The 27438-nt window shown below is 33.3% G+C and overlaps 4 protein-coding genes and 2 pseudogenes across 5 annotated transcripts; 5 read left to right on the top strand and 1 right to left on the bottom strand.

The window, feature by feature from the left end:
* Positions 1 to 1346: 1346 nt before the first annotated feature.
* Positions 1347 to 4500, top strand: LOC130014755 (solute carrier family 40 member 3, chloroplastic-like; annotated as a pseudogene).
* Positions 4501 to 4627: 127 nt separating this feature from the next.
* Positions 4628 to 7904, top strand: LOC126673380 (protein SEMI-ROLLED LEAF 2-like; annotated as a pseudogene).
* Positions 7905 to 8951: 1047 nt separating this feature from the next.
* Positions 8952 to 10673, top strand: LOC126671845 (uncharacterized). Its single transcript, XM_050365650.2, has 3 exons — positions 8952 to 9739; positions 9824 to 10172; positions 10259 to 10673. Exons 1-3 carry the CDS (start codon positions 9675 to 9677, stop codon positions 10424 to 10426), a joined length of 582 nt encoding a protein of 193 aa, XP_050221607.1. The 5' UTR covers positions 8952 to 9674; the 3' UTR covers positions 10427 to 10673.
* Positions 10674 to 11032: 359 nt separating this feature from the next.
* Positions 11033 to 13498, bottom strand: LOC126671846 (Golgi apparatus membrane protein-like protein ECHIDNA). The gene is made up of 6 exons (XM_050365651.2): positions 13301 to 13498; positions 13138 to 13194; positions 12835 to 13038; positions 12691 to 12750; positions 12370 to 12496; positions 11033 to 11358 (listed from the first exon to the last, which is right to left on the bottom strand). The coding sequence occupies exons 1-6, from the start codon at positions 13313 to 13315 to the stop codon at positions 11270 to 11272; spliced, it is 552 nt and encodes a 183-aa protein (XP_050221608.1). The 5' UTR covers positions 13316 to 13498; the 3' UTR covers positions 11033 to 11269.
* Positions 13499 to 14048: 550 nt separating this feature from the next.
* Positions 14049 to 16819, top strand: LOC126671843 (chloroplast stem-loop binding protein of 41 kDa b, chloroplastic). Its single transcript, XM_050365649.2, has 10 exons — positions 14049 to 14280; positions 14429 to 14569; positions 14667 to 14753; positions 14834 to 14924; positions 15184 to 15238; positions 15545 to 15605; positions 15750 to 15971; positions 16065 to 16181; positions 16295 to 16384; positions 16469 to 16819. Exons 1-10 carry the CDS (start codon positions 14173 to 14175, stop codon positions 16643 to 16645), a joined length of 1149 nt encoding a protein of 382 aa, XP_050221606.1. The 5' UTR covers positions 14049 to 14172; the 3' UTR covers positions 16646 to 16819.
* A 92-nt stretch (positions 16820 to 16911) lies between these two features.
* Positions 16912 to 20831, top strand: LOC126671842 (G-type lectin S-receptor-like serine/threonine-protein kinase RKS1). Of its 2 annotated transcripts, none has more exons than XM_050365647.2 (7): positions 16912 to 18619; positions 18734 to 18868; positions 18982 to 19097; positions 19257 to 19467; positions 19547 to 19787; positions 19881 to 20031; positions 20289 to 20831. In XM_050365647.2, exons 1-7 carry the CDS (start codon positions 17314 to 17316, stop codon positions 20601 to 20603), a joined length of 2475 nt encoding a protein of 824 aa, XP_050221604.1. In that variant the 5' UTR covers positions 16912 to 17313; the 3' UTR covers positions 20604 to 20831. The 2 variants fall into 2 exon arrangements, with proteins under 2 accessions (XP_050221604.1, XP_050221603.1); XM_050365646.2 differs by having other exon boundaries at positions 18731 to 18868.
* The last annotated feature ends 6607 nt before the right edge of the window (positions 20832 to 27438 follow it).

The raw sequence follows: 27438 nt of genomic DNA, 5'->3' as shown, positions 1-27438 counted from the left end.
TCGGTGTATCTAATGATAGTATCCTGGAGATGTATGGTTTGAATTTAAATTCTGGCGAAAGCTTTGTTGCGGGTGATTCAGATCCGCCTCCTTTATATCCCCTCTGCTACTTGGATTCAAGCTTTGATCGTCGTGGTGCTTTCTGTGTCTTTGAAGGGTATCTGTATTTCTTTGGTGGGATGAAAAATCTTTGTGACTGGGTATCCGATGTTTATAAGTATCCTGTCAAGGATATTTTCCAAAAACAAGACGAATTATTGCCCAAGTCCGCTCTCACGCCGCTGCCAAAAATGGGTTTTGCAAAAGTTAACCCTGCTGCTGTTCATGTAGGTCGTTATATATGCGTTTTTTCAATGCTCTTGTGCCATCAAGGAAGGATGACTCGTAATTTTGAACTTTTTGACCCCATTGATCAGTCCTGGTCCTCTCTCCCGGAACCCGTCGATTACCCTGCAAATTATGCGGATTGGTTTGAGATAGAAAGCTACGGTGTTTGTGCTTCTACTTGTGAACTTATTATCTCCACCAGTTGGCATTCTATCTATTTCATTAATCTCGACGATCGTTCTCCCCCGACATGGAAGCGTGTGCGCTTACCGGGTATTTCCTATTTACCGTTTGACGGCATAAGCTTCTTCAGTTCTGATCGCAAATTCTGCTTCCCTTGTGATTACGCTTATAAGATTAGTGGTGTTGATGATCAAGATTATGCCGCTGCTGCTGTTGATGATCATACTTTCACTGATCCTTCTTGGTATGATGAACCTGATCCCGAGTTATTTCCATATGTGTGTGATGGCGACCTCGCTAGACCTGACGTTAGACCATTAAGACCTGGGCATGTTTGTCTCTTTGAAGAAGCCGAGATTATTTGTTGTGTCCAAGCAGGGTTTTCTGAATCTGACCGTGGGCGGCCAGACAATTTTGAAGGCTATCCTCTTCTTCAGGTTAAGTTTGTCCAGCTTCTCCCCGTCAAGACAGAAGACGATTCCCCTGTTCGCTGTTTGAAGAATTTGCAATTCGTTTTGTCCGCTGCTAAGCTTTATAACAGTTTTGATGTCACCTGTTACTCCGTTTGATTAGTTTGAATATGTATTTGTATTACTGTTTTAAGACTTTGCAACTCATTTTGGCTTGTGTTAAGCTTCACCGTTTTGGATTAGCAACATTCGTGTGATAATTATATCCAGCAGAAAGATATGTTGTAAGCTGTCACTAGGTTTTTTTCACTGACCTTGCTTCCCTGTAGAATAACTCATTTAATTTTTCTCAGAACATTTTGTCCGGTTTATTGCATTTTAAAAAACCTGATGAATTTCTATTACACCTCTGCGCTGTTAGGTTAGTACCCTTATTGCAAATGTTAGTTTTTGTGCAGTAAATGGAGTTGTTTCTTTTGATGTTCGGGATCCATTTTGCTTGGCCTTCTGCTATAGCTTTGATTCATCCGAGCCTTCTGCCTGTGGCAGTCATGGGTTTCTTCACCAAGGTTGTGATTCTTTTCATCAAGTTCAAGTTGGGCCTTTTCTTTAAAGGTGCTAGCATTTCTTTTGACAAGTTCCATGTTGAACAGCTTGCCATGATTGCTGGAGGTCCTTTGGTTGGAAAATTTATGGATTATTATCCTAGAATACCTTCTTCGATTACTTTAAACATAGTCCAGGTAACTATTGTTGGTTTATACTTTATACATTTTAGTTTGATCATGACCATATTCTAGGGGTGAGCAAAATAACCGCCCGGCCGAATTAACCGACCGAACCGACGAATTTTGGTCGGTTTGGTTTTGCCAAAATGGTTAATTCGGTCTGCATATAAAAAATTTTGGTTATTCGGTTATCGGTTCGGCTTTGATTTTAAATTATCCAAATTAACCGAACCGACCGAACCGACCGAATTAACCGAAATTTTGATTTTTTTTTTTTTGAATTTTTCCTCATAATTTGTCGATTTTAACCGAACCGACCAAATTAACCAATCTATTTGGTCGGTTTGGTTTTGAATTTTTTATTCCTTTCTTATTCGGTCGGTTTGGTTTTCGGTTAAAAAATTTAGTTCGGTCAATTCGGTTAATACTATTTGGTCAAACTTAATTAGGTTAAGGAGGTGTCTGTTCTGTTTCGGCCGAACCGACCCAATGCTCACCCCTACCATATTCGATCCAAAAATTATTTAATTTATCAGTTTCTTCAGGTGGTTCTCAATTGTTATCTGCAGCAATGCTAATTCATGCACATATAGTTTCTCCTACTTCTGTGTCATCAATTCTTGTCCATCCATGGTTTCTTGTACTTGTTGTAGCTGGGGCTATTGAGCGGTTTTGTGAAGTAGCATTGCGAGTAGCCATGGAGCGTGATTGGGCTGTTCTGGTAATACCTCCAATGCTTCCTTTGTTACTTCACGCATTTGGTTTTTATCCTTTTCTTTGTTCTCCAGTAAAGTTAGCACACCCTGCAGATTCTAACTTGACGTTGTCGTATTTACAGTTAGCAGGAATAAATGCGCCAATAGCACTGGCGCAAGCAAATGCTGTTCTTAATCGAATTGATCTTCTATATGAGGTGTTCACTCTTTTCAGAATTTAAAAAATTAAATAGACTTATTTATGCAAGCAACACCTTAATTTCTCACGATGTATACTATATAGTACTATTTTTTAACTGTGTAACTCATAGGATGCTAATATTTGCACAATGTCTATGTATTAAACATGAATTACTTTAGTAGTTAAATCAGTAAAATTTTCATGTTATCACCAATTATAGATTGCTGGAGCATCATTGTTTGGTCTAATGATATGGTCACTACCAGTTATGATAATCATTTTCCAGTTTAACTCATGTTAAAATATTATGTCCTGGCATCATTTGTAAATATCAATGCCATTTTCTACTGGGGCTTTTGATCATACTAGATCTTCCTTTACCTGCTGCAGAGAGTCAGATGGAGGAGCTACTGATGTTACTAGTATAGGTACAAGTTGTAGGATGCCGTAATTTTTGAAAAATACTAGTTTTTTGTTATTGCTATTTTAAATTCTCTGGGATAATTTAGTGGATAGAAGTTTGGAAACTATCAAGCATGGATGGAGAGAATATATGCAGCAGCCAGTTCTTCCTGCAAGCCTATGTCCTCCTATTCTTCAATGTCATTCTTGCTCCAGGAAGTTTGATGACTGCATTTTTAACTCAAAGAGGTTTTTTTTCAAGCTCATTTTTCAGCCGCCATGACATGTTTGATTAAAATATAAAATTTAATCTTTTTCTAATTTCAAAATTTGAAGCAGTGTGAATCCTTTGTAGAACGGTAGAAGGCTAGAAGCACAACATTTGCGTATTTGTCTTGCATTAGACTTGATTTCTCCAATTATTACAAAACGCTTCCTAATTCAGCAATCATTCGTGCATATACATTGATTGTAAACTTTAATCAGTGTTGGATTTTTTATTAAAGACCTCTTTATGGAGTTGAATTTTATTTGTTGTTTCAATACGATGCCTAAATGAAGAGATTTTCAACGTGGATTAACATCTGTTTTCATTTAAAAGTTTCTATTGATGAAATTCTTGCTATTACCTGTGCTTGATATGTTACATCTTTGATTAGGTTTTTTCCAATTCCTTGCTTATGCTTATTAATTGCATTGTATTTTTTAACAGGAGTGAATCCATCTGTTGTTGGGGGATTCAGTGGATTATGTGCTGCCATGGGTGTTGTGGCAACATTCCTGTCTGCAACTTTAGTTAGACGACTAGGAATCTTCAAGGTTGTTCATGTTTAAACCACTTCTGACAGTGATATTAAAACTCATAGAGTCGACCGGAATATTAATATAAATTTATTTTCCTTTGACCAGGCTGGAGTAGCTGGTTTGATATTTCAGGCTTTACTTCTAACCTTAACCGTTGCTGTATATTGGAGAGGCTCTATTTCCCAGCAGAGCCCCCTTCTCGTTTTCTTGGGATTGACCGTAAGATTCATCTTTCTTCTATCTTTGTTTCTTCTTACATATCCAATTAGAAGATCCTTTTAGTTGCAATTTTACTTTATCTGGTTTTTATAAGAAATAATTTTGATTTTTGCGCTCCTTAGCAACTCGGAAGTGTCATTGTCGGTTTCTGTGCTTGTCGTTGTTTCGCTTCAACTTACATGTTTGAAGTTCGGAACTTTGGGAGAAAACATGATGAACTCGCTATGCAGGTTTTATCAAGGTTAGGACACATGTCATACGACGTTATTGGTGCACAGATTCTCCAGATGGGGATCCCATCATCGAAAGCAAATCTTATAGGGGCAACAGAGATTTCGGTTGCGGGTATAGCAGAGTCTGTAATGCTGGGGGTTGCAATTATTGCAAATGATGTTTCACATTTCAGATTTTTGGCATTACTATCACTTTTATAAGTGGTTGGCGCAGCATGGATGTTCTGTCGAAGGCTTTTTAATCCGACAGAGGAACAAAAAAGCCTTTTTTTTTTTCCTTCTAAATTATAACACAGTGTAAGATCTGATAATCTTTATTTTATTTTAGAAACTTCCTCAGTATCTTGACAGTGAATCCTGGATGTGTATTTAGAAGTTATATTTGGGTGATGATGTACTAAATTTCTGAATGATGTCAATATAGGGTTTTCCAGAATCACTTCTTGTCCAACTTTTGAAAGTAATGCTGCATCCATATATTGAGGTGCAAGTTGGAGCACACCAGATATTTTTAATGCTTCTTATTCCAAGCTCTACTCATCCCCGTCAGGGAGTAATATCTTTGCGATCTGGATATAACTGCGAACCGAGGCATCCGCATTTTCAGCTATAGCAGCATTACTTGAAAAGCTTCGGAGAGAGAAGGATGGTGGCAGGATGGACAAGCATAGGAATAATGTTTCTGATGATCACAAAGAGAAAGCCTTTCTAGAAGAAGACTGGAAGCAGGGGTTACCTCGAAAGACTTCTCCTAATTTTGACAAAATAAATTCTATTATTGACAGAACCTCGGCCACAACAAATTTGGCTGAGACGGTAAGCAAACCTATTCTGTGTTGTTAAGTATGCAAATGCTGTAAAATTAGTTTGGCAAGCTGCCAAATAAGACCTGACTATTGATTTGTAGGAGCCTTACATCATGAAGCTTAGCAAGGATTAAATTACACTGTTGCTGTCTGCCTTCTGGATACAAGCCAGTCTTCCAGACAACTTGGCCTCCAATTTTGAAGCTCTTGCTCATTCTTTCACGTGCACAGTTATTTCATCACAGTTGAAGGTTAGATGCATAAATATGTAGATATTCCCTCTTTTTCATGGCTGATCACTTTTCTGTTGTTTTTCATCTTTTATCTTACTGTTTTTTCGTCAAGGAACCATAAGAAATTTACATTGAGTGCTAACATGCTTTGCTTTCTAATGCGGTTCCTATGTTACTCGTTAATAGTGTCCTAAACAAATCTGAAGATGGAAATTGGAGCCTCCATAGCATGAAATAGTAAAGGAGGTGACACCATATCCTTCTCTTTCCTTTCTGTTCCTATCTCTTGAAGCACAAATCGTTCTTCCTTCGATTCTCCCGTTGCCTTCTCGGGCTCCTACATTCAATCCTGTAGAACCTTTAAAAACAAGTTTGTTCATGACAGGGGCCCCGATCATTCTCCAATTGTGGGTATTTTTTGCATCTTTAGTTTTCTACAGATGCCAATGGTCATCTCAATTTGTTCTTTTGCAGAGCCCAAGTGACAGCCTTGTTGTACGCTTCTTTCAGCTGCCTCTATCTCTCAGAACTTTATCCTTGTCAAAGAAGTGTATGCGCAACTTACGTTGTTTACTGTCTTTTGTCAGGGATGTTACATCCAGCATGCCAGAGATCAATTGTTGTATTATCAACAGAAATGTCAATGTTTGCTGCTAAAGTATATCAAATTCCCAAGTTGAATGACCTACTCAAGCATTTACTTCCAAGCGATGTGAGTTTGTATCTTCTGGTTATTGTTAATTTATTCTCTGATGATTCTGAAATGATAAAAGGATGCCATTTCTGATATTGCTAGTGTACGGCTCTCCTATCGACTTGTGGTTTCGAGATATCTTTTATCAGTGAAATGTATAGAGAATTCGTTGATTTTTGAGATAACAATGAAAGGCAGTAATGACAAGCTCACACGTTTACCGGAAACATCAATGATTATATCTTCTATCAATTCAGGTTGATCCTTATCTTGGCATTGATGGCGACCTTCAGTTATATACAAAGCCTCAGATGGATGTGGGAGAATAGGGCTCCGTCTCTGATAATCAATTAGCTTCATCATTACTTCTAGATTTGCGGAACAAAGGGTCATCAGTCATGATTGAGACTTTAATTCAGAACCTATCAAATGCTACTGAGGTACTCACTGACAATCAGACCCCTCTCATCTCTCTCTCACAATTTGCTTGCTCTCACATGTGTCTTCCTATGCTTCTCTAGCTGGAGGCTGATGACCTGGCAAGGCAATCGACTGAACCATTCACTCCTGATGATGCATTTATCTTTGCACGGCGATCACTACTTGATGTGGAGCATAACCAAATGGTTTCTCATTCTAAGGAATCACTCTCCTTGGATGCGGTATGAACTTATTAATACTTTACTCTCAATCCAATTTTAGCATCATATGCAAATTAAGACGAATTCTACAATTCTTGAAAAGGATGTTTTTGTTATTGAGTGTGGCAAGAAATAGGATAATTGTCAGATTTAAGCTGCTATTCCCTCCATTCCACTATGTATGACGTTTTGAGTATTAAATTTTTCTTTTACCTAAAGTAACCTTTAGGTCGATCGACTTTTATGTGCTGTAAGCACCAAGTTAATTTGCTAAGATTAGATCAAACTTTATTAAGGTAGTTTAGGAATTATAATATGTTTTGATTATATCCTTAATATCATCAACCCAAAACGTCATATATAGCGGAATGGAGAGAGTACAACTGTTGCATTGCAGGACATTCCAACAAGCTCATTGGCTGAGGATGACACATTAAGCCAAGCATCTGTTGCAGACATGTCCCGATTCATCCCAAAATGCCATCACCACCTTCTGTTTCCCATGTTATTAGCATTGGGGAACTCTTGGAATCAGTAATTATCCTTCTTTGGAAACCATACAACAAGTCCTGTGTGGACATCTGACAAATTGCGCCTTCATTCATGCTTTCTACATTTTCAGGCACTTGAGGTAGCTGGCCAAGTGGCAGGATCGTCTATCTCTACGTCACCCCTCCCATATAGCTAAACAATGTGAAGATCTAGGCAATGGCACAAGGAAAAAGCTCTCCAATTGGTTGGCTCATGAATACCATTACAATCGTGGAGCTAACAAATGTCTGCCAGCAACCTCTGGAAATGGATGCCCTGCGCTAGAAAAGGTTAGTGGATTGAATTTTCCGGTCACTTCATGCTATAACACTGAATTCAATTGCTTATTTGAATGTTGTGACCGCCTAACAACCAAGTTATGTATTCCATGCTAATTGCAGATAATGAATCGTGTGGAGACCGATCAAGAAGCCATCAAGCAGACAGGCCCATGCTTGGCCATGAGGCTTTCCCCTGCTAGTCCGTTCGATAACTTTATGAAAGCCGCCGGATGTTGAAAGAATCTAGCAGCTTTATGCATATGTTGTGTGATCTATATGTTTTAAAGTTTCTTAGGTACTACTCCCTTAGTTCAGTATGCTAATGTGTTACCGGCGATAGCGAGAGATTGGTGAGGTGGTTCAAATGTTCATGCTTGTAAGTAATGTCTGAGAGTTTTGTATCAAAATCTGTCTACATGCCTAAGATTGCAAATATTCGATAATGTCATTGTTAAAAGTTAAATAATAAGGCCATATGGGTCATGTATGATAAGTAGGGTCTAGGGGTTAGCAAATTTCGGGCTATTTTTCTTATTTATTAGTTATTATTGTAATCTACCATATATATTAATTTTGTGGTGCATAAATAATCTATAAAATATAAACAAAGGAACTGTTTGAATGATGGTTCAAATTGACTCCAATTTTTTTTTTTATTAAACCAAACCAAATCAAATTTGGTTTGAATTTGATTAGATGAATCTTCAAATTAATATAAGTAATTTGAACTAACAGATAAATGTTAAATCAGTCAAACTAAATTAGGGGTAAGGTACAAAAATGACCCTAATGTTTATCCAAAATCTCACTTGATCTGTTTATGTTTTTTGGATCTATTACTACCGAAGTGTAACAATGATCCTAAATACTAAATAGAACTGGAATTTTTATAAATGCTAAATCCAATAAAACCAAACTAACCACTAACCAATCCACATTTAATTAACCAATCCACATTTAATCTCGATTAAATTTGGTTCGGTATTTGCACAGCTCTAATTCCGTAAATACTAAATAGAATAAAAATAATAAAGGTCGAGATTTTTAAAAAAGGTATTTGATTGGTAGAATATTTATATGAAAAATTTATAATAGATGTTTAACGAAAATTATTTTTTTGATATAAATCACCAAAAAAGTACACAAATAACCCTAATATTGCCACTAAAGTGCAAATATAACTCTAATGAATTGAAAGGTACAAATTAATTCGCTTATAGTCGGGGAATCTGATACTCCGAGAGTAGGACTCTTCGGTTCGCTCTTTCGGGCCGCAGTACTCCGAAATAATATTATGGATTTGATGGTCAATAATATATTTTTAATTTATTTATGTAGTCTTAAAATATCATATTAACTATCAAAAATAAACAAAAACAAAAAAATTACTAAGAAATGTTTTTTAGTCATTGAAGTTTTTAATTTTCACTGAGATTTATATATAAAGTGAGGTATAAATTACATATTAAAGTATAAATTTTAACTTAGGAAAAAAGAAATATCTTTTTTTCTTCGCCGATTTCATTAAACATAATAATGGGCCAACAACTTCCCATTTGTAAACTTAAGTCCAAAGAAGTATATTTTATTACGGGAACACTAGTCTTCTTCTTCTTCAATAAGAAACCCTAGAAACCTACAACTTCAAAGCCAGCGACCATTTCTCCGGCGAATCGAAATGGGAAAAGTTGTTATTTCATATGACCGTCTGCCTCTTGTAGATCCTGATCCTGATGAGCATGAAGAAGGAATTAAAGGTACTCTTACAAACCAACCAAAAACAGAAATACGAATTATAAATACCAACAGAGATGATGAATTTGTTTTCACAAATAATCTTCTAAATTGTTTAAGATCATATGGTTATGATACAACCAACAAATGTTGTTTGTATGAACACTATGATATTACTTTTGAAAAATCGATGGACAATCCTCCAACTCGTCTCTTTACATTTTTGCGGGAGTATGCAACTGTTGAAGCAGAAAAAACAAAGCGCAAACAGAATCCGCAGTGGATTCCGCCGCCACAACCTCAAATGAAGCGGTATTACTATGTTCCTGATAATCTTCGAAAACAAATCAAAGACATGGTTAGGTTTCTTTGTCAAATAATATGCAACCAGGGGGTTTACTTTGAAAAATTTGGTAGTGAAGGATGGCAGTGTGAAATTTTGGAGAGTAGAATTTGTAGAGTTAAACAATGAAAGTCTAGTGAGAGACTTCGGCTTTTTGGCTAAATTATTGGAAAAAGAAATTTTCAAAGAATTTACTATTCCGGCTGATATGCAGTATTTTATCAATCTGATTGGTTCTGAATTTGATTTCAGCCTAGACATAGAACAATTGAGGTAATAAATATTTTTGTTGCTTATTCTTTTATATAATTATGACTTTTTAATTATGTTAATAATATTATTATATATATTTTACAGGTCTCTTGAACAATGGGCATTAAATCATGTAGCTATCATGATATCTGAGGATAGACTTGCGTTTTTGCAAGATATCTATCAAAAATATCAAGCAGGGACCCCTAAAATTCAAAATGATTTTGAAGATGTGTTTATATCAATGGGACGGAAAGACAAGTGGGCTTCTCGTATGAATAGTATAACAATGGGTGCTATTCAAGCTTGTTATCATAACCATCTTGATAACTCATTTATAGGATATGTTGATAACCCTACAACTTCATTGCAGATCATAGTTTCGAACCGGAGTATGATAAAGTGTTGGCGTAATCTTGCCATCCATTTATTAGATGTCGGGAAAGATTACCATGTAATTTTCTTTTCTTTTAATTTTATTATTTATTTTCATTTTGATTTTTATTTGTATTTTTCATTTTTTCTTTTTATTTTCAACAGGCAAAAGGAAGTTTCACTCCTTTAAACATGGATTTAATGATTATGGCAACGTTTGACAAAGAAATAACAATATGTCAAAAGTTTTTGCATTTCAAGAATCTTCTACGGAAAATTAAAACGGGAAGGAGAGTTGCCTATGGCGTGAACAAGAAGATTTTTGTCAGTTAAACAGTGGCCATCATAAGTTTGTCCAGCTTGTTTGAAGACTTTGTGATTTGTTTTGCCTACTGCTAAGCTTTATCGCAGTTTTGATCACCTGTTACTCCGTTGTTATGTGAGAATTTCCTGGAGTGCTTGGTTTGATTAGTTTAGACTATGTATTTGCATTACTGTTTTAAGACTTTGTAAAGCTTCACCTTTTTGTATTAGCAACATTCGTGTGATAATTATATCCAGCAGAATGATATGTTGTTTAGAGGCTTTGAAGTTGATAATTATATGTTCAAGAACTGGTTGGTTTGATGGAGTAAAATACAAAAGATGATTATTTTATAATTTCTTCTCTTCTAACAATATCTCAGTTTCCTTTTGGTGTCATATATTCTGTAATGAAGTTTCAATTTTGTGTTTGTATTTTTGTTCTGGGGGAATAAATTAATGGTTAGGTTAGATCTGTTGTCTGCACAGCTCAATAAGCCAGACCTTTGGGATGATCCTGTACTAGCGGGGAAGATAAGCCGTGAACATGGTTCATTGATGGCTAAAAGGAAAGAGGCAACTGCATTTGAGACGGAATTGCTCGATCATATTGACATGATAAAGATAGGAACGTAATTAGAACAAAACATAAAATTGTTATACTCCACTATTACTTTTGATCATAAACAGTTTAAAGAAACAAAAACATGGGTAGAAAGGTGGTACAAAACATCTAATCGTGTATCCCACTACATCGGTTTTTGAAACAATAAGCTAGCTTGACGCAGCTTGTTTGAACAGCGCCGCCGACACTTTTTGATCTCTCTCACAACTGTTCGTATGTATATTCTACTCTTTGGACATCGACGGGACTCATACAACACTAAATGCCGACTGAAGAGTCGACGAGAATCGATTTGCAATAGTCTCTGATGCAAACTGCTGAAACTGCTTCTTAGCATCTGCATAAAACACCACGTATGTTTTCACATTATTCATTTAAACTTTGGACAAAAACAAGAACTAAAGATAAAGAGCATCATAAGATGGTCAAGTCTCAAGGGCCAAATGATTGACTTAAGGTGAAATAGACATGCAGCTATTTCATTGCATATTCCGTGAAGCCTTCTCATCATCCCAGCAAAGTTTCAACATTTGCCAGTTCTAATTCAATTATTCGGAATACAATAAATGAAAATCAGCGGGATAGTTCCAAAGAAGAAAATGGTTTTCTTGATTTTTTTCATCTTCTAATAGAAGAGGTGCTACTCTTAAAGAATCAGTCATCGCATATGAGAGAATGATATCTGCCACGGTATAGTTTTTCACGAGACTTTCAAATATATCACAAAATTTAGAGCCATAAAGTCAGTTACAAATTAGGGGGATCCCAAAAGGCCAAGTTAATTTGTTGATGTAAAAACAGTGCATTACAACTAACCTCCAACAAGTGGCATACCGTGTACAGGCATTAAGTTGAGTATGGAATAGGAGTGTTCAGCATGTTATTTAATAGTTACGCCAATAAAATTCATTTGCATAGCCACTTAACCAGGTTTCAAAATCATAACAAGTCACAAGCACACATCCTACTTTCTTTTATTAACATGCATGTATCCTTTTTCAGCCAATTTGTTTAAATTGACATCCACCATTAAGCAAAACCAATCTCTTGTTCTCACTGCCTCACCGGTCTTTTAAGGCTATGGATAATTATTTGTGCTAAAATAGATCTCAATAACTTAATGAGCACCTCTACAAAAAACACTACTAAGTATCTTTCACAATTGTAATGAAAAAACAATGTTAAAGAGTCAAGCAACTGTACTATCTTAAGGCTACGGATGATTATTTGTGCTACTATAGATCTCAATAACTTAATGAACACCTCTACAAAAACACTACTTAATATCTTCTACAATTGTAACGCAAAACAATGATAAAGATTTAGAACAAAAAAACTGCTTTCTCACCTTTTTTGCATTTAGTAAAGCCAATGATATTTGCAACACCGAGAGTCAAGCAAACTCCAATAATGAGGCAGTAATCAGCCTGGAACCTTATGACGGAGAAAATTCCAAGCACAACCCACAAAGCAGCCTATGAGAACAATGGACAGCATCAACACATAATTCTTGATAAATTATCATTTCTCCAAAATACAGAAACAAAGTATTAACAATCAAACAGGACTGAGCATAAATCTTAGAACGTTATACACATTGACACTACTTCACATCTTATAAGCAACGCGGTAAATATATGAAATAAGAAAAAATCAGTAAGACGCTTACCGTTAGATAAAGAGTCCACCAAAACAACCACGAATCTTTCTTGTTCAACCGGGCCATCGACTGCACATATAAACATATACGTGAGATTTACGTCAAACACAAAAGGTATAAAATCATGTAAAATCAAATACTACATTATACAACCTCTTGATCAAGAGATTCAAATTTCCACACGCTTTCACCGAGATCATTAATTTCATTCCACCATCTAAGACCAACTAAAATACGTCCACTAACGTTCTTAACAACCCAAAAATCAAGAGCAGCAAGAAGAACAGTCACCACAAAAATTATGACAAAATTGTTAATGAAGAGAGCAGACAGAATGTAAAATGCCAAAGCTGCAGCCTGCCATAAAAACAAACACAAAAATTATTACATAACCAAAAGAAAAATTTCTCGTACAAACTAATCAAAATTTAGACAGAAACAGAATTAAAAACTTACCTTGAAGAGTACATGAAAAAAACATGTCCTTGGATTGGCATAATTCTCACCAGGAGGCTGTTAAAAATTATTCAACGGATTATATTAGTAGATCTAATTAAATAATTTGCACAAGAACCCTAGAATTAATTGAATCTAATTGAGATTGAAATTGAGTAATTACCTGGTTGAGATCCATTTTAGTTTGTGTATAACTAACTTTCAGGAGCTGTTGAATGTCTGATTTAATTGAATTAATAAGAAGCTCAAAATTTATGTTCTGCTTCTTAATGTTGAAATGAATTTTGTTGAAGAAGATGAATTTTTTTCTTGCAGATCCAGTATTGATAAGTTTTCGTATTTATGAATTAGCCCCTCTTGTTTTATTGAATAATTCTCGTTAACCCCTCGCGTCTTTTGTTTGTCTTTTTTCCCCAATAGTTTATAGGAGATAACAATTAACAAAGGCCGGACTATATTAAGGTTGGACTACAATTATGATCCAGATATATATCCAGTTCAACAACAGAAGAATTTAGAGAGAATTTTGAAATAACAACATCTTTATTTTTTATGTAAAATATTAAATTGTTGATTCTTTTTAGTTTTGCTTTATAACAAAATAAATTTTTATATACTTAATTTATTAATAAAATATCAATAAATATACTTTTTTTGTCTAATATCCTCTTTTTGATAAGATTGATTTTTTTTATCCCTATACATAGACATAATATTTTTTTCAAATCGATCTACGATGTACTTTTACGTTTTTCCTTAATAATATTATATATTTAAAAAAGAGGAAATTATAAGTAAAAAAATAATAATTTGAAATATTATATTTTGCGTCTTAAAGTCACTAAATTATGGTGGAAATGGTAGAGCTGGAATGAGAGGCTGAGTAAGAAGATCATTGTCTTATCCTACTAGCCAAGAACCACCAAAAAAAACACAAAAAAGAAAAGATGGGCAGAACCACAATCTTTCAAATTTCTGTTCATCTTCTAACCATATCCAACCACCCATCAACCACAACTTACAGAAGGCATAATCATGGCTAACTTGATGATGGCAGTTCAGCACCAAGCTCAGCCTTCTTTTTCTCTCCTCACTTCCTCACTTTCAGACTTCAATGGTGCAAAACTCCACACTCAAATCCAGGTCCTTTTCTTTTTATGACGGGAGCGTTTATGGGAGGAATCTAACTCAAAATCAGCGGAATGCTGCTTAGCGCTTATACCATTTGAGCTGTAGTTCATTTTCTTTGAAGTTGATTGACATAAAGAAATGATCTTTTTTGTTTTTGCAGTGTAAAAGAAAGGTATGCATGCAGACAAAAGGAGCATTGCAAGTAACAGCATCATCAGCTTCTAAAAATGTTCTTATCATGGGAGGTACTAGATTTATTGGTCTCTTTTTATCTAGACTTCTTGTCAAAGAGGGTCATCAGGTAATTTATTTATTCATTCATTAATTAATTAACCCCCATTTGCATTTGGTTAATCTTGAAGTTGTTAATTCTTGAATGTGATGATATTTTGTTATAGGTGACTTTGTTTACTAGAGGTAAAGCGCCAATTACTCAACAATTGCCAGGTGAATCTGACCAGGATTATGCTGATTTTTCATCTAAGGTATTGTTTTATTATGGCTTGAGATTACTTGTAATTAATGATTAAATAGTGTATTGATGGAGTTGAACATGATTTGGTAGGTCTTGCATTTGAAAGGAGACAGGAAGGATTACGAATTTGTGAAATCTAGTCTCGCAGCTAAAGGGTTTGAAGTTGTCTATGATATTAATGGTAAGGCAATGTCTTATAATTTCTATGCTATGTAGCTTGGACACGGATATGGGAAACAGGACACTTGTACACAGCGAAATGATGTTATTTTAAGCTTTTCTATGTTAAAAATGAAGTTATGTGTCCGAAACGCCAAGTTTTCGACACGTTTTTGAAACAGCAAACGTTGATTGAATGAAGTGTCCGTTCTACTTCTTGTGCAATTGTTCTATGGCTTAACCTGTCTACAAGATTCATTTCTTTTTGACATTTTCTACAGGACGTGAGGCTGAGGAAGTTGAACCTATATTAGGGGCTCTACCAAATTTAGAACAGTAAGCTTTGTACATTCAGTTGATGAAAATTTATGTTGCAAAGAAACTTTTCAATATCTATATTTGGCGATTCATTTACGTTTCTGAAAATGCTTCTACAGCCGTGAAACTCTGCATTTATGATATATTCATATAAAACATGTCGTTTCGCTGTCTCCCATTTCGGGTTTTCTCGTTTGAGAGTTTTGTTTCTTTGTTACATTACATAGATAAGAATGATATCACCTACATTCTATTTAGCTGTACTCTCAATGAAATTATACTTTCATGCTGTTCTTCAAATCTAACTTTCTGCTACTATCTCAGGTTCATTTACTGCTCTTCAGCTGGAGTTTACCTCAAATCTGATCTCTTACCACACTTTGAGGTAAGTTTCGTGTCATTTGATTCTCAAGATATTGTGAACAAGAAAGATGCTTGTGATAGTCTGCTGACTTAACAATTAAAGGTTACGTCTTCCGTAGGATTTCAATTCTTTCTCTCTTTTAAGTACTTTTCGTTTTTTTTACAGGAAGATGCAGTTGACCCAAAGAGCAGGCATAAGGGAAAGCTTGAGACAGAGAGCCTACTAGAATCAAGCGGTGTTAACTGGACTTCTATAAGACCAGTCTACATCTATGGACCCTTAAACTACAATCCCGTCGAAGAGTGGTTCTTTCACAGGTTGAAAGCTGGCCGCCCAATTCCAATCCCCAACTCAGGAATGCAAATATCACAACTTGGTCACGTAAAGGTTAGTGAGTTATATATTTCATCAGCCATTAGGATTTAAGTCTAAACCAATTATGCAGAAGCTTTATCTATTGTATGGTTCAAACATTTCCAGGATTTGGCAAAGGCTTTTATTGATGTTCTTGGCAATGAAAAGGCTAGCAAGCAAGTATTCAACATAGCAGGAGATAAGTATGTAACATTTGATGGATTAGCAAGAGCATGTGCTAAGGTATTATTGTTCACAAAAATTTATTGTTAAAATTAGTTGAGTTGATGATATTATCGAAGATTATGTTGTGGTAATTTATCAGCATTGATCTTGTTTTGATTCTTCCTTTTCAGGCCGGTGGGTTTCCTGAACCTGAGCTTATTCATTATAACCCCAAAGAATTTGATTTCGGGAAAAAGAAAGCGTTCCCATTCCGTGACCAGGTAATTTCCATAAAACTACTAATATTGCATAATATCCATTTCGGATGAATTGTTCGTAATCTAATGGTCAAGAAATTTCTGCAGCATTTCTTTGCATCAATTGACAAGGCAAAGCGTGTTCTTGGTTGGAAACCGGAATTTGACCTGGTGGAAGGCCTTACAGACTCTTACAACCTAGACTTTGGCAGGGGAACATTCAGGAAAGAGGCGGATTTCACCACCGATGACATGATTCTTGCCAAGACACTTGTCCAGGCCTAGATATTTCATCCTCTCCTCTTTTTAATTTGCGCCTTTTTTTGTCGCTCGATTTCTCTTATGTTTGACTTTTCTTTATTTTTTAACAATTTCTGATAATGTGAAGTATCATTTTACTAAATTCAAAACAATTGCAATTTCAATAGATATATCTGGAATAAATACTCTGTTGCCTCATTTACATTCCCAACAGTATCTTTCACAATAAAAGCTTGCCAAGTTATTTTCTTAATTGCCTACAAAAACTTGTATTTTCTTGAGAATGACCTATGCATGAATAAAGAAACAAAAATTATTTCTGAATTTAAAAACTTGCATTGACTGTATGCCACTTCTAATCATAAACATGAAATTTTGTCTTCCTTTCACACCAGATAAATGAAAAACATAAAAAAATTAGAAAGAAAACCTGAAAAGTAGCCCTTTTTTTACTCAATTAGCAGCCACTATGGACCATATCTATGCCACTCATAACTCTCTACATAAGAAAAGTCTCCTCTCCCACCAGAAATATGAGCCAGAAGTCAAACAGAAAGAAAAACTGAACATTGTCTTATTTTGATCTAACTATGGTCAACATGAGACAAATCTTGCCGTGAGCGAGAGCGGAAAACTAGGATGACAGGCAAGAACACTGCGAAACACTCAAAAAAACAAAAACGGACTCTACTATGGAGAAAACGAATATGTTTAAACTTGGTGTCAAGGAAATGGTCCTGAAAATTTTGCTTATGTTCGTGGTCTTCCCGTTTTGCTTGTCAACCGACACTATAAACGTAAATGAATCGATTACAGACAGAAATGTCATAGTCTCAAGAAATGGAAGTTTTGCCTTGGGATTTTTCAGACCAGGCAATTCTAGCCATAAATACCTTGGCATCTGGTACAACGAGCTACCAGAAAAAACCGTAGTGTGGGTTGCAAATAGGGAAAATCCAATTCCTGGTTCTTTATCAGGATTCCTGTCTATTAATCCAGATGGAAATCTCGTGCTCCAAATCAATAACAGTGTGGACGAACAACTTCCTCTTTGGTCTACTAATGTTTCATCAGAAGCAAGAACGGAATCTTGTTGTGCAGCGCAGCTTTTAGATTCTGGAAACCTTGTTTTGATAAAAAATGGAAGTCGAAATATTGTTTGGCAAAGCTTTGATTATCCAACAGATACAGTGCTTCCAGGTATGAAACTGGGGATAGACAGGAGAGTTGGCTTAGACAGGTTCTTAACATCGTGGAAATCGAAAGATGATCCAGCAACCGGGGACTGGCTGTACAAGCTTGATCCTACTGGCTGTCCACAGCTCTTTCTTCGGTACAAAGATTTAACTCGATATTGGAGAAGCAGCCCCTGGCCTTGGAATTATGAACTCGTGCCAGGTTCTTTGGTTATCTCTGTTTACAATCAAGATGAAATTTACCACTCATTCCTTTTAGATGGTGATGATAGGTTCGCTCTCTCAAGAGTTGTAGTTAACACTTCTGGATTATTGCAGCTGTTTACTTGGGACCGTAGTTCTTTCCAGTGGAGGGAATCTCGGTCCATGCCTAGGTACAAGTACGGGCATTGTGGTGCTAACAGTCTAGTGACTAACAACAACATCGATAACTTTGAATGCATCTGCTTGCCGGGGTACCAGCCCAAATCCTTGCAGCAGTGGAATCTTAGATACGGTTCAGCTGGATGCATACGGAAGATTCCTGAAACTTCAATGTGCAGAAATGGAGAAGGGTTTGTAAAGGTAAGGAAAGTAAAGCTTCCTGATACTTCAATTGCTGCTTTACTGAACAGGAATTTGAGTGGCAGTGAATGTGAACCAGTCTGCTTAAGAAATTGTTCGTGTAAAGCATTTGCAAGCTTAGACATAGACGGAAAAGGAGTTGGCTGCTTATCATGGTATGGCGAATTAATGGATACTAATACTATGGAGCATTCCGAGGGAAGAGACGTGTACATTCGTGTCGATGCTGCAGAACTAGGTACCATTATGTCTTTAATTTCTTCTTTCCCTTAACATCATTCATTAATCTTGACTACTATATGTAATTTTCTTATTTCATTGTATTGGTCAATTTATCTGTATATATAAGCAGCTGCATATGCTGAAAAGAAAAAAGGTTTTCTCGCAAAAAAGGGCATGTTGGCCATTCCAATAGTATCTGCTGCTTTTATACTGCTTATAACCGTCCTATTTGGCATTGCGTGGCTAAGGAAGAAGAAGCAAAAAGGTAATGAAATAGAATTTAATATCAGCTTGATCGCGTACGATTATCTATAATTTCTGTGATTATCTGGAGTGGAAGAACACTAAAGAAGAAATGGTTATTCTGTGAGCTTGCAGAAACTAGGCAAACAACAGATTTGACAACTTTCGATCTGCGCACCATATCTGCTGTCACAAACAATTTTAATCCTGCTAATAAACTTGGACAAGGTGGTTTTGGCTCAGTATACAAGGTAAAGTTGCAAGAAATGAAAAATTCAATATGCTTCAGCTTTGTACTTCTACTCCATGTTGCACGGAAGTAAAATAAGAAATCCTGAAACATAGGACTCCACAAGTTTCCGTGCAATAATTGATACTTCTACTCAATAACTATTCGGCTATATTTTTAGGGTAAGCTAGACGATGGGCAAGAAATTGCTGTAAAAAGATTATCGCATAGTTCGGGACAGGGAATATCAGAGTTCAAAACAGAAGCAGCGTTGATTGCAAAGCTTCAACATAGGAATCTTGTAAAACTTATAGGATCCTGCATTGAGGGAGAAGAACGGATGCTAATTTACGAGTATTTGCCGAACAAAAGCTTGGATTGCTTTTTATTTGGTAAGACTTTTAAGTTAAAATACGTAATATTAAGATAACAATACAAGCAATATTTCAATTAACAAATATGTTGTTCTAGATCATACAAGAAGACTGATTTTGGATTGGACAAAACGGTTTGAAATTATAGTAGGAATTGCTCGCGGAATCATGTATCTTCACCATGATTCAAGACTGAGAATTATTCATAGAGATTTGAAAACTAGCAATGTGTTATTAGATGCTGATATGAATCCAAAAATTTCTGATTTCGGCATGGCTAGAATATTTAAAGGCGAAGAACAAGTTCAAGACAAGACTAATCGAGTTGTCGGAACATAGTAAGTGTTGCTTAATCCCCAAGACAGTAATACTACTCCTGTTCCATTTGAGAAGTTATCTTAAGACCGGACTAATTGAGTTGTCTTGTGCAGCGGTTACATGCCACCAGAGTACGTAATCTTCGGATTATTCTCAGTGAAATCTGATGTATTCAGTTTTGGAGTTATAGTGTTGGAGATCATAAGTGGCAAGAAGAGCAACTCTTGTTATTCAAATGATGTTTCATTGAATTTGATCGGACATGTAAGTTACAAAAATCTAGGTAGCACGAACACTTCATTCAATCAAAAGTATCATGTTTTGGAAACGTCACACTCTTGACGTTTCAGACCCGAAGCCAAATTCTTACATGAAAAACCTTAAAATAACACTATTTCACCGTGTCTGAGTGCCCTGTTTTCCCGTGTCCGTGTCCGTGCTACCTAGACAGAAACAATCAACATTAATCACCATTTGCATTGACAAACTAAAATGATTCATTTTTCATTAAAATGATCCAGGTTTGGGAGCTATGGAAACAAGACAGAGTGTTGGAAATAGTTGATTCGTCGCTAAAACTAAAAGGTTGTGATGATGTAATAATGAGATGTATTCAGATTGGACTTCTGTGTGTGCAAGAAAATGCAAAGGATAGACCGAACATGCCTAGTGTCGTTTTGATGTTGAACGGTGAAACGACACTACCAAGTCCGCAACAGCCTGCATTTTGTTTGGGAAGTAATAAGAATGTCAGTACCGTTCCGCAAGCATTACTCGGAGGAGAAACAAGTTGTTCCATGAATGAGGTGACTATTACAAATGTCGAAGCAAGATAATGATGAAAATATAAGCTTAGGATTATTGTCGGTTCATTTCACCGAGACGGCATATTCAAGTCTTTCATATTCAGGCTATGTTCGAGCCGAATAGATCTCTTGCGGGAGGTAAAATTCGACCTTCAATCTTTAAACAACTGCATACATGAATATAATTTGACTTCGCAATTCTATTTAAGTTAGGAAAGCATTTATCAATTGAATTACGCCTCGGAAATATAACTATAATTTCATCTCCATTTGAATATTTTTTTTTATTTTTTTATTTAAATTAATTTAATTTATAATATTGTGAGATAAAGTTAACACGTATAATCCAATGTTATTTATATTGATTCTAACAAAATTATAATAAATAAGTGTTTTATTGGTATTTATTTGTTTGGTATTAGTTAGTAGTTTATAGGCTTAATTCCTTAAAAAAAACCCACCTTGCACTTTTTCTTCGTTTATACCATGACCTTGTAAAAACATCATTTGTACCCAGTTTTGGGTTTTTATGTTTCATCTCTACCCAAAAGCATTAAATTGTACTTTTTTCATTTGGAAAAGAGTTTAAAACATACTTTTTTCTATTTTAAAATATACAAATAAATCCTTAAACTTAAAAAATAATCAAATACATCCAAATAATTAATTAATTTTTTTAATTTGATAAAATAATAAAAAATTAAAAAAATTATTATTATTTTTAATTTTTTTGTCGGAAATATTTTAAAAAAAAATTAAAAAAAATTCGAAATATTTTTTTAAAAAATTATTATTATTTTTAATTTTTTTGAAAAAGATGGTATTTTTGTATTATTAATAATATTAATATCTAATTAGTATATAAGTTAAAAATGAAAGATTGTTTTAAACTTTTTTTCAAATGAAAAGAGTACAATTTAATGCTTTTGGGTAGAGATGAAACATAAAAACTCAAAATTGGGTACAAATGGTGTTTTTACAAGGTCAGGGTATAAACGAAAAAAAAATACAAGGTGGGGTTTTTTTTAAGGAATTAAGCCTAGTTTATATCTATTTATTGATCATCCATGAATTAATTTTTTATTATCTAATAAATATGAATTTAAAAATTAATATTTTTTTTATGTTTTATATAGATATATTTATTCATTAATATTTGATAGTAGATGCAAATTATATTTTTTTTATTACAAAGGACTGAATGATTTTTTTAAATTATTTTTTAGTTAAATGAGTATATGTTTACTCAAAAGAAATCAATAAATAAACAAATGATATATTACTTGGTAAAAACAAAATTTCATATTTTAAATAGAAGGTTTAATGGTGTCAAAAAATTATATATTTTTAACTTTTACAAACCAAACATTTTAAATTTTGTAAATCTATTTCAATTTCAACAATCCGCTACAAATTCTATCTAATTTTCAAAACTGATTTAATTATACCTATATGGCAATGCCAAGTTAGTATAAAATACAAAATTGCAATTATCTCATTCGAATCAGCATAACTTGATGGTTTAAAAATGTCAATGTTTTTTAACATTTTGCAAAATATAGCACAATTCAACAATTTCGTTTAAAATTTATTCATTTTTTTACAATCAATTAAATTGTACCGGTCTTTCATCTTTTAAACTTCAATTATCAATTGAATTTCTATACCAACTCTTTAGTTAGCAAATTCAATTCAAAACGGAAAAATCTTACTAATTTAAAAAGAAAAATCAAATTTTAAATTCTCTACCTTAATTTGAAAGCAAAAAAGAAAAACAATTGTAAAGCTTTAAAATGAAAAAGATGTAATCATATTGATGTGAAATATTTTTAAATAATTAAATTAATTATAATTTTTTGTTTCTTGTCATCTTATAGATTTCATTTGATTTTAAAAATAATAATAATTCAATCTAACTACATGAACATTCTAATCATTGTTTTTAAATCTATTTCATTATAATTGTTGCTCTCCATTTTCATAAAATTATGGCTCGCTTTGGCAACAATTACGTGAGAACCGTATCTTTATTTACTTTATATGTTTTAATACGTGCTCCATTTAAGGTGTGTCCAAAACATAATTCTCGGCTCGAATGATAATTTCGATTATGTCTCATAATCTTTAGAAATTTTGGATAGATTTATAAAAGTTCGAAAAAAATGGATATTTTTGAATCATTAAATCATATGTTGATTGGAATCAGTAAAATTGTATTTTTATTGGCTTAGCATGATATGTAAGTATAATTAAATTGATTTTGAAAAATTGAACAGAATTATAGCAATTTGATGAAATCAAAATACATTTATAAGTATTGAAAGCTTCAATTAAAATTATAAAAAAAATTAAGAAAATTGGCCTTTTAAAACCATTAAATTTAAATACAATTTTTAGCTTTTCGAACGGGTGAATGGTAAAGAATAGTCCAGAGAAGTTTATGGAATGGTTTAGTAAATTAGTGTGACAAATGTAAGCTAAGTAGAGAAGCTGACCAAACCAAATAAATGCGACTAACTAATAAATATGGTTATCTTGTAGTACAAGTAATCCATAACCTTAATCGTTGTCATCAGCATTTAGATTGCTTCTTGTTTCTGAATTAGGGCTCCTAACTACTCACACAGACCCACTGTCACTTCGGTGAAGCGTAAGGGCGGAATTAAATATTAATATCCATTGTTCTTGATTTTACTTTTCTCAGTACCTTTTTTTTATCATTTTATTACATTTTTCTAAATTTATCGTCATTTTTTTATGCCGAAGACTTGCTCCGCTAAGCTGAAGTCTAAAATCGCTGTCAAAGCAAGCGATGTGGATCGCCTGTAAATTTATATATTTAGCACACCCGGACTATAATGGCTCCGCGGTCCAATGTTAACCACTTCATATTTTAAAAAAGGCACAGCTGGAGTTTGAACATACGACCTAGGTGCTAAAATAGCTGAAATTTAGACCGCTAAATAAAAGCGTGCGGGCAATTTTCATCATTTTTTCTCCTTTTTATTCCCTCGTTACATTTTATTTTTTTTGGTTTAGCAACTGTAAAGTGGCAATGCTGAGTCCCAATTTCAATTTTGGTCGGAACAATAATTGCATAACAAGTGTAAAAGACTGTAATATCAACTCATAAATTGCTAACAACATTCTGGGCAACAGTTGTCTGCTGATTCGACTACTATGATGCCATCAAAAATTTGACAGTTTACATCTCTTTCACGCCCAAATTTAAAAGCAATTTGCAACTCCACTTTTATTTAGTATGAAAAAATGAAAAAAAAAGACATGTAACATGACATAACATGATGTATAAAAATCAATAGTTTAAAAATGGCATAATGGTAAAAAAAACCCAAACCTTTATGATTTGTTGCAATTATATCCAAACCTTTTAATTTTTGCAATAATATCCAAATTGCATTTTTGTTGTTGCAATTATATCCAAATTGCATTTTTTGTAGCAATAATAGTCAAATTGATGGCTAAACTTGTTGTTTTCAATTAAGATATTAGGCTATTATTATGTTTTGATGTATAATAATATAGTAAAAGTCCCAAAAAATGACAAAAAACTCAAAAAAAAATCATATAAAAAGTACAATTTGGATATTATTGCAACAAAATAATGCAATTTGGATATTATTGCAACAAAATAATGCAATTTGGATATTATTGCAAAAATTAAAAGGTTTGGATATAATTGCAACAAGTCGTAAAGGTTTGGGTTTTTTTTGCCATTAAGCCTTTAAAAATATAGAAATTAAAATGTTTGATACGACATTATATATTCACAACTTTAATGTTTTTATCAAATATTACAACTTTTAAATTTTACAGTTCAATTCATCATTTTTTAATTCTTCACTAAATATATTCACGGCTCATTTAAATTTGACTTGACGTAAGGTGGTATGCCTTATATTGGATAAATTTTATATATATAGATGTCTAATATTACGCTACATTAGCTCAAAACAAGTTAAATGTATATTTAATAAATATAAAAAAGATAATGGAAGGATTCATTTATTAAAGCAATGAGATGCAAATTGAAACAATGAAGGGACAGAACAATTAAGGATGTGGGTGATAAGTTGATATAAAGATGAAGATCTTAAAATGTCCAGCAAAGCTACTTTACATTAAAGATTAGCAGCGATCGACAGGATGATTAATCTGTAATCACATCCCATACATACGTGGGTTTTGGAAACGGATAACAAATATTATTTTGACCAATCTTCTAACTTTGAATATATGTTAATTAATCAATGGTCTTTTGAGTGTTAATCCCGGCAGTTGAGACTTTTACTTTTGAAAAGACTTACATTTATTCAAACAAAAATATATCAATAAACATATTTTTTGCTAAAAATTAAACTATATTAAAAAGATCCAAATATAATATATCTCAATAAACTAAAAGCTACAAAATAGCAAAATATTAAAGTAAACCTAATACTTAATATGCTTGAAAAGAAACAAAATAATAAAATATAAGTTAAAAAATTAAATTTTGACGGTACGATAAATTAAAAAAAATCGCGTGCGTCATTTATATGTTTAGAATTTCCGCCTTCTAAAATACTTCAGTTTTTTAACATAATAAAATTGTAAAAAGTACGAGTTATCGAGAATCTCCAGTCTGAAGTTTGGACAACGTTAAATATCTTAATCTACTCAAAGATTTATATAAAGTAACATTATAAACACGCACTAAAACATATAAATTTTTTATAACAAAGTATCTTTATTAAAAAGCCTACAATTTTTTTATAACCATTGACATATCAAGGGCTGAAATATCAAAAATCACCTATTTTTCGTCAAAAACCAAACTTTTGTCGAAGTAATGTTGAAAAAAAAAGAGAAAAAGAGGAAGCAATTTATTTTTTCTCTCCAAATTTCAAGCGTGATTAAAATGATCTCTATCCCACAATTAAAAATAAAAATATTTTATTATATAAAACCTTTTGCTATATTTTGTTAATTTCCGAGTATAATTTTTTGAATCCTTCATTAATAATATATATTGGATTATGAAATTTACAGCCAAAAGGATATAGTGGTGGTCATCCCATGAAAGCATATGTTCTTGCCTACAAAATCCATGCATGCACATATCTTGCTAGCCAAAATTGCAACTATTTCCTAGTATAACCTAATTTAATACTAACTCCTAAATTTGAAACATTATCTGGTAATATATACTAACTTTTATTTAATATAAAGTCCGAAATATTAATATTATCCAAAGCGAAATGTCGGTCGATTAAAAAGTCTTAACTACCACAATTCTTAATTCTATCTTTACTAGTAGTAGGTCGCATTTTGGACCAACTAACAAAACTGTAATTTTGAGTGAAATCTGTAGGTGAGAGACAGGACCGTTGCTTACTTGCAGCTACCTGGTGCCACGTGTTAATATGGTGTGCCTTTTGACATCACTATCCCCATGAGAGATTGACACGTATTACAGCTTTAGATTTACGTGGGCCTACTTTCACAGGGCCCACATACTTTCAAAAGTAAACAACATACGTGATACGTGTATCTTCTAGCCACACGAGTAGAGTATTTTAATTTTCTTAAATAAGCAAATGTAGATTAACGTTTTTTTAATTTAAATAAATTTATATTAGCTTAAAATAGCTATTGAGAATATAAAATAAAATATTTATACTAATATAAAATAAAATATAAAAATCTTGAGCGTATAAATTTAAAATTCAAAATAATTTAACTATTAGAATTTCATCAAACAATCTTAATTAATGCTTTTAAAAAAATCAAGATATAGGAATTAGAACGAAACATGTTAAAGATGAACACATTGGAGCGTAAATAGTGTTCAAAAAATTTGAATACTTGAACTTTTTAAATATTGGACCGTTAATTTTTTTGTTTGCGGATTTTATTTTTTATCTCGTTTTGAATTCAAGTTGATCAATCATTTTATTTTAAAAAAAAAATTAGCAACATTCCAATTTTTATCTTCATATATTTTATCTTCTGATAAAAATAATGATAGTTAAAATAATTTTTTAATTGTAATCTAAACTAATAAATATACAATCTCTTTGTCAATTGTCATATATATATGAGTTGTCCTAACATAAATAAAAAATCTAGCTATACTTAAATGTTTTTATTTGAAACTTTGACAAACTATTTTTATTTATTTTTATAGATATTAACAGATAAATATAATATTGATTATTTTAAGAAATATTTTAATTCAGTCAATTAAAATTTACCAACAAGAATAATTTTCAAGCTATTTTAAGAACTATGTAAACTAAATTATACAACATTAATAATATTTTTTAATTTATATGCCATTTTTTTTGTCAAATGTAATTTATATGCCATTCAAAAGGTTTTTGTTTTTATATTTATAGAATGAATAGATTACTTATTTTTAGTTAAGCATATTGTTTAAATTTTTTTTGGTTCATATGCTTAAAAAGAAAATAAAAGAAGGGGCGCCCGAAAAGCCATGTGGCTTTATTTGATTTACGTGGCACGAATTCTCGAGATTTTCGTGTTTAATCGCTAGAAGGTGCAGTGTGTAATTACCACAGGACCCACTCAGCCGGTCCTATTTGGCGGTGGTAGCTAACCGGTAAATACATTATTCTATTTCCACTTTTACTTTTTCAAATTTAGTTTACAGTATTCTAGTAACATCCGCAATTACCAAAATATCCTCATACCCATCTTGAATAACATAAGATCTCTCAGGTACCAGATGGTAAATACAGTAGAGATTAAAGGCTTTAAAATAGATTAGAGAAAGTAAGATCAAATAGATCCTATGGTATATTCCATGAATGAATATTATATCCTTATCCTCATATTTTTC

The sequence above is a fragment of the Mercurialis annua genome, linkage group LG3 (genome assembly GCF_937616625.2).
Source record: "Mercurialis annua linkage group LG3, ddMerAnnu1.2, whole genome shotgun sequence".
Lineage (NCBI taxonomy): Eukaryota > Viridiplantae > Streptophyta > Magnoliopsida > Malpighiales > Euphorbiaceae > Mercurialis > Mercurialis annua.
This window is presented reverse-complemented; position numbering and strand designations above follow the sequence as displayed.

Excerpts from the sequence above, each read along its gene's own strand:
- LOC126671843 (XM_050365649.2), top strand. The coding sequence starts at position 14,173 with ATGGCTAACTTGATGATGGCAGTTCAGCACCAAGCTCAGCCTTCTTTT. Across the intron at positions 15,972-16,064 it reads CACAACTTGGTCACGTAAAG|GATTTGGCAAAGGCTTTTAT; the intron begins GTTAGTGAGTTA and ends AAACATTTCCAG. Across the intron at positions 16,182-16,294 it reads TAGCAAGAGCATGTGCTAAG|GCCGGTGGGTTTCCTGAACC; the intron begins GTATTATTGTTC and ends CTTCCTTTTCAG.
- LOC126671846 (XM_050365651.2), bottom strand. Across the intron at positions 12,751-12,834 it reads TTGAATCTCTTGATCAAGAG|TCGATGGCCCGGTTGAACAA; the intron begins GTTGTATAATGT and ends TTATATGTGCAG. Across the intron at positions 11,359-12,369 it reads CTTTACTAAATGCAAAAAAG|ATGCTAAGAAGCAGTTTCAG; the intron begins GTGAGAAAGCAG and ends TGTTTTATGCAG.
- LOC126671842 (XM_050365646.2), top strand. The coding sequence starts at position 17,314 with ATGGAGAAAACGAATATGTTTAAACTTGGTGTCAAGGAAATGGTCCTG. Across the intron at positions 19,468-19,546 it reads CTTGGATTGCTTTTTATTTG|ATCATACAAGAAGACTGATT; the intron begins GTAAGACTTTTA and ends ATGTTGTTCTAG. Across the intron at positions 20,032-20,288 it reads CATTGAATTTGATCGGACAT|GTTTGGGAGCTATGGAAACA; the intron begins GTAAGTTACAAA and ends AAAATGATCCAG.
- LOC126671845 (XM_050365650.2), top strand. The coding sequence starts at position 9,675 with ATGCAGTATTTTATCAATCTGATTGGTTCTGAATTTGATTTCAGCCTA. Across the intron at positions 9,740-9,823 it reads CTAGACATAGAACAATTGAG|GTCTCTTGAACAATGGGCAT; the intron begins GTAATAAATATT and ends TATATTTTACAG. Across the intron at positions 10,173-10,258 it reads ATGTCGGGAAAGATTACCAT|GCAAAAGGAAGTTTCACTCC; the intron begins GTAATTTTCTTT and ends TATTTTCAACAG.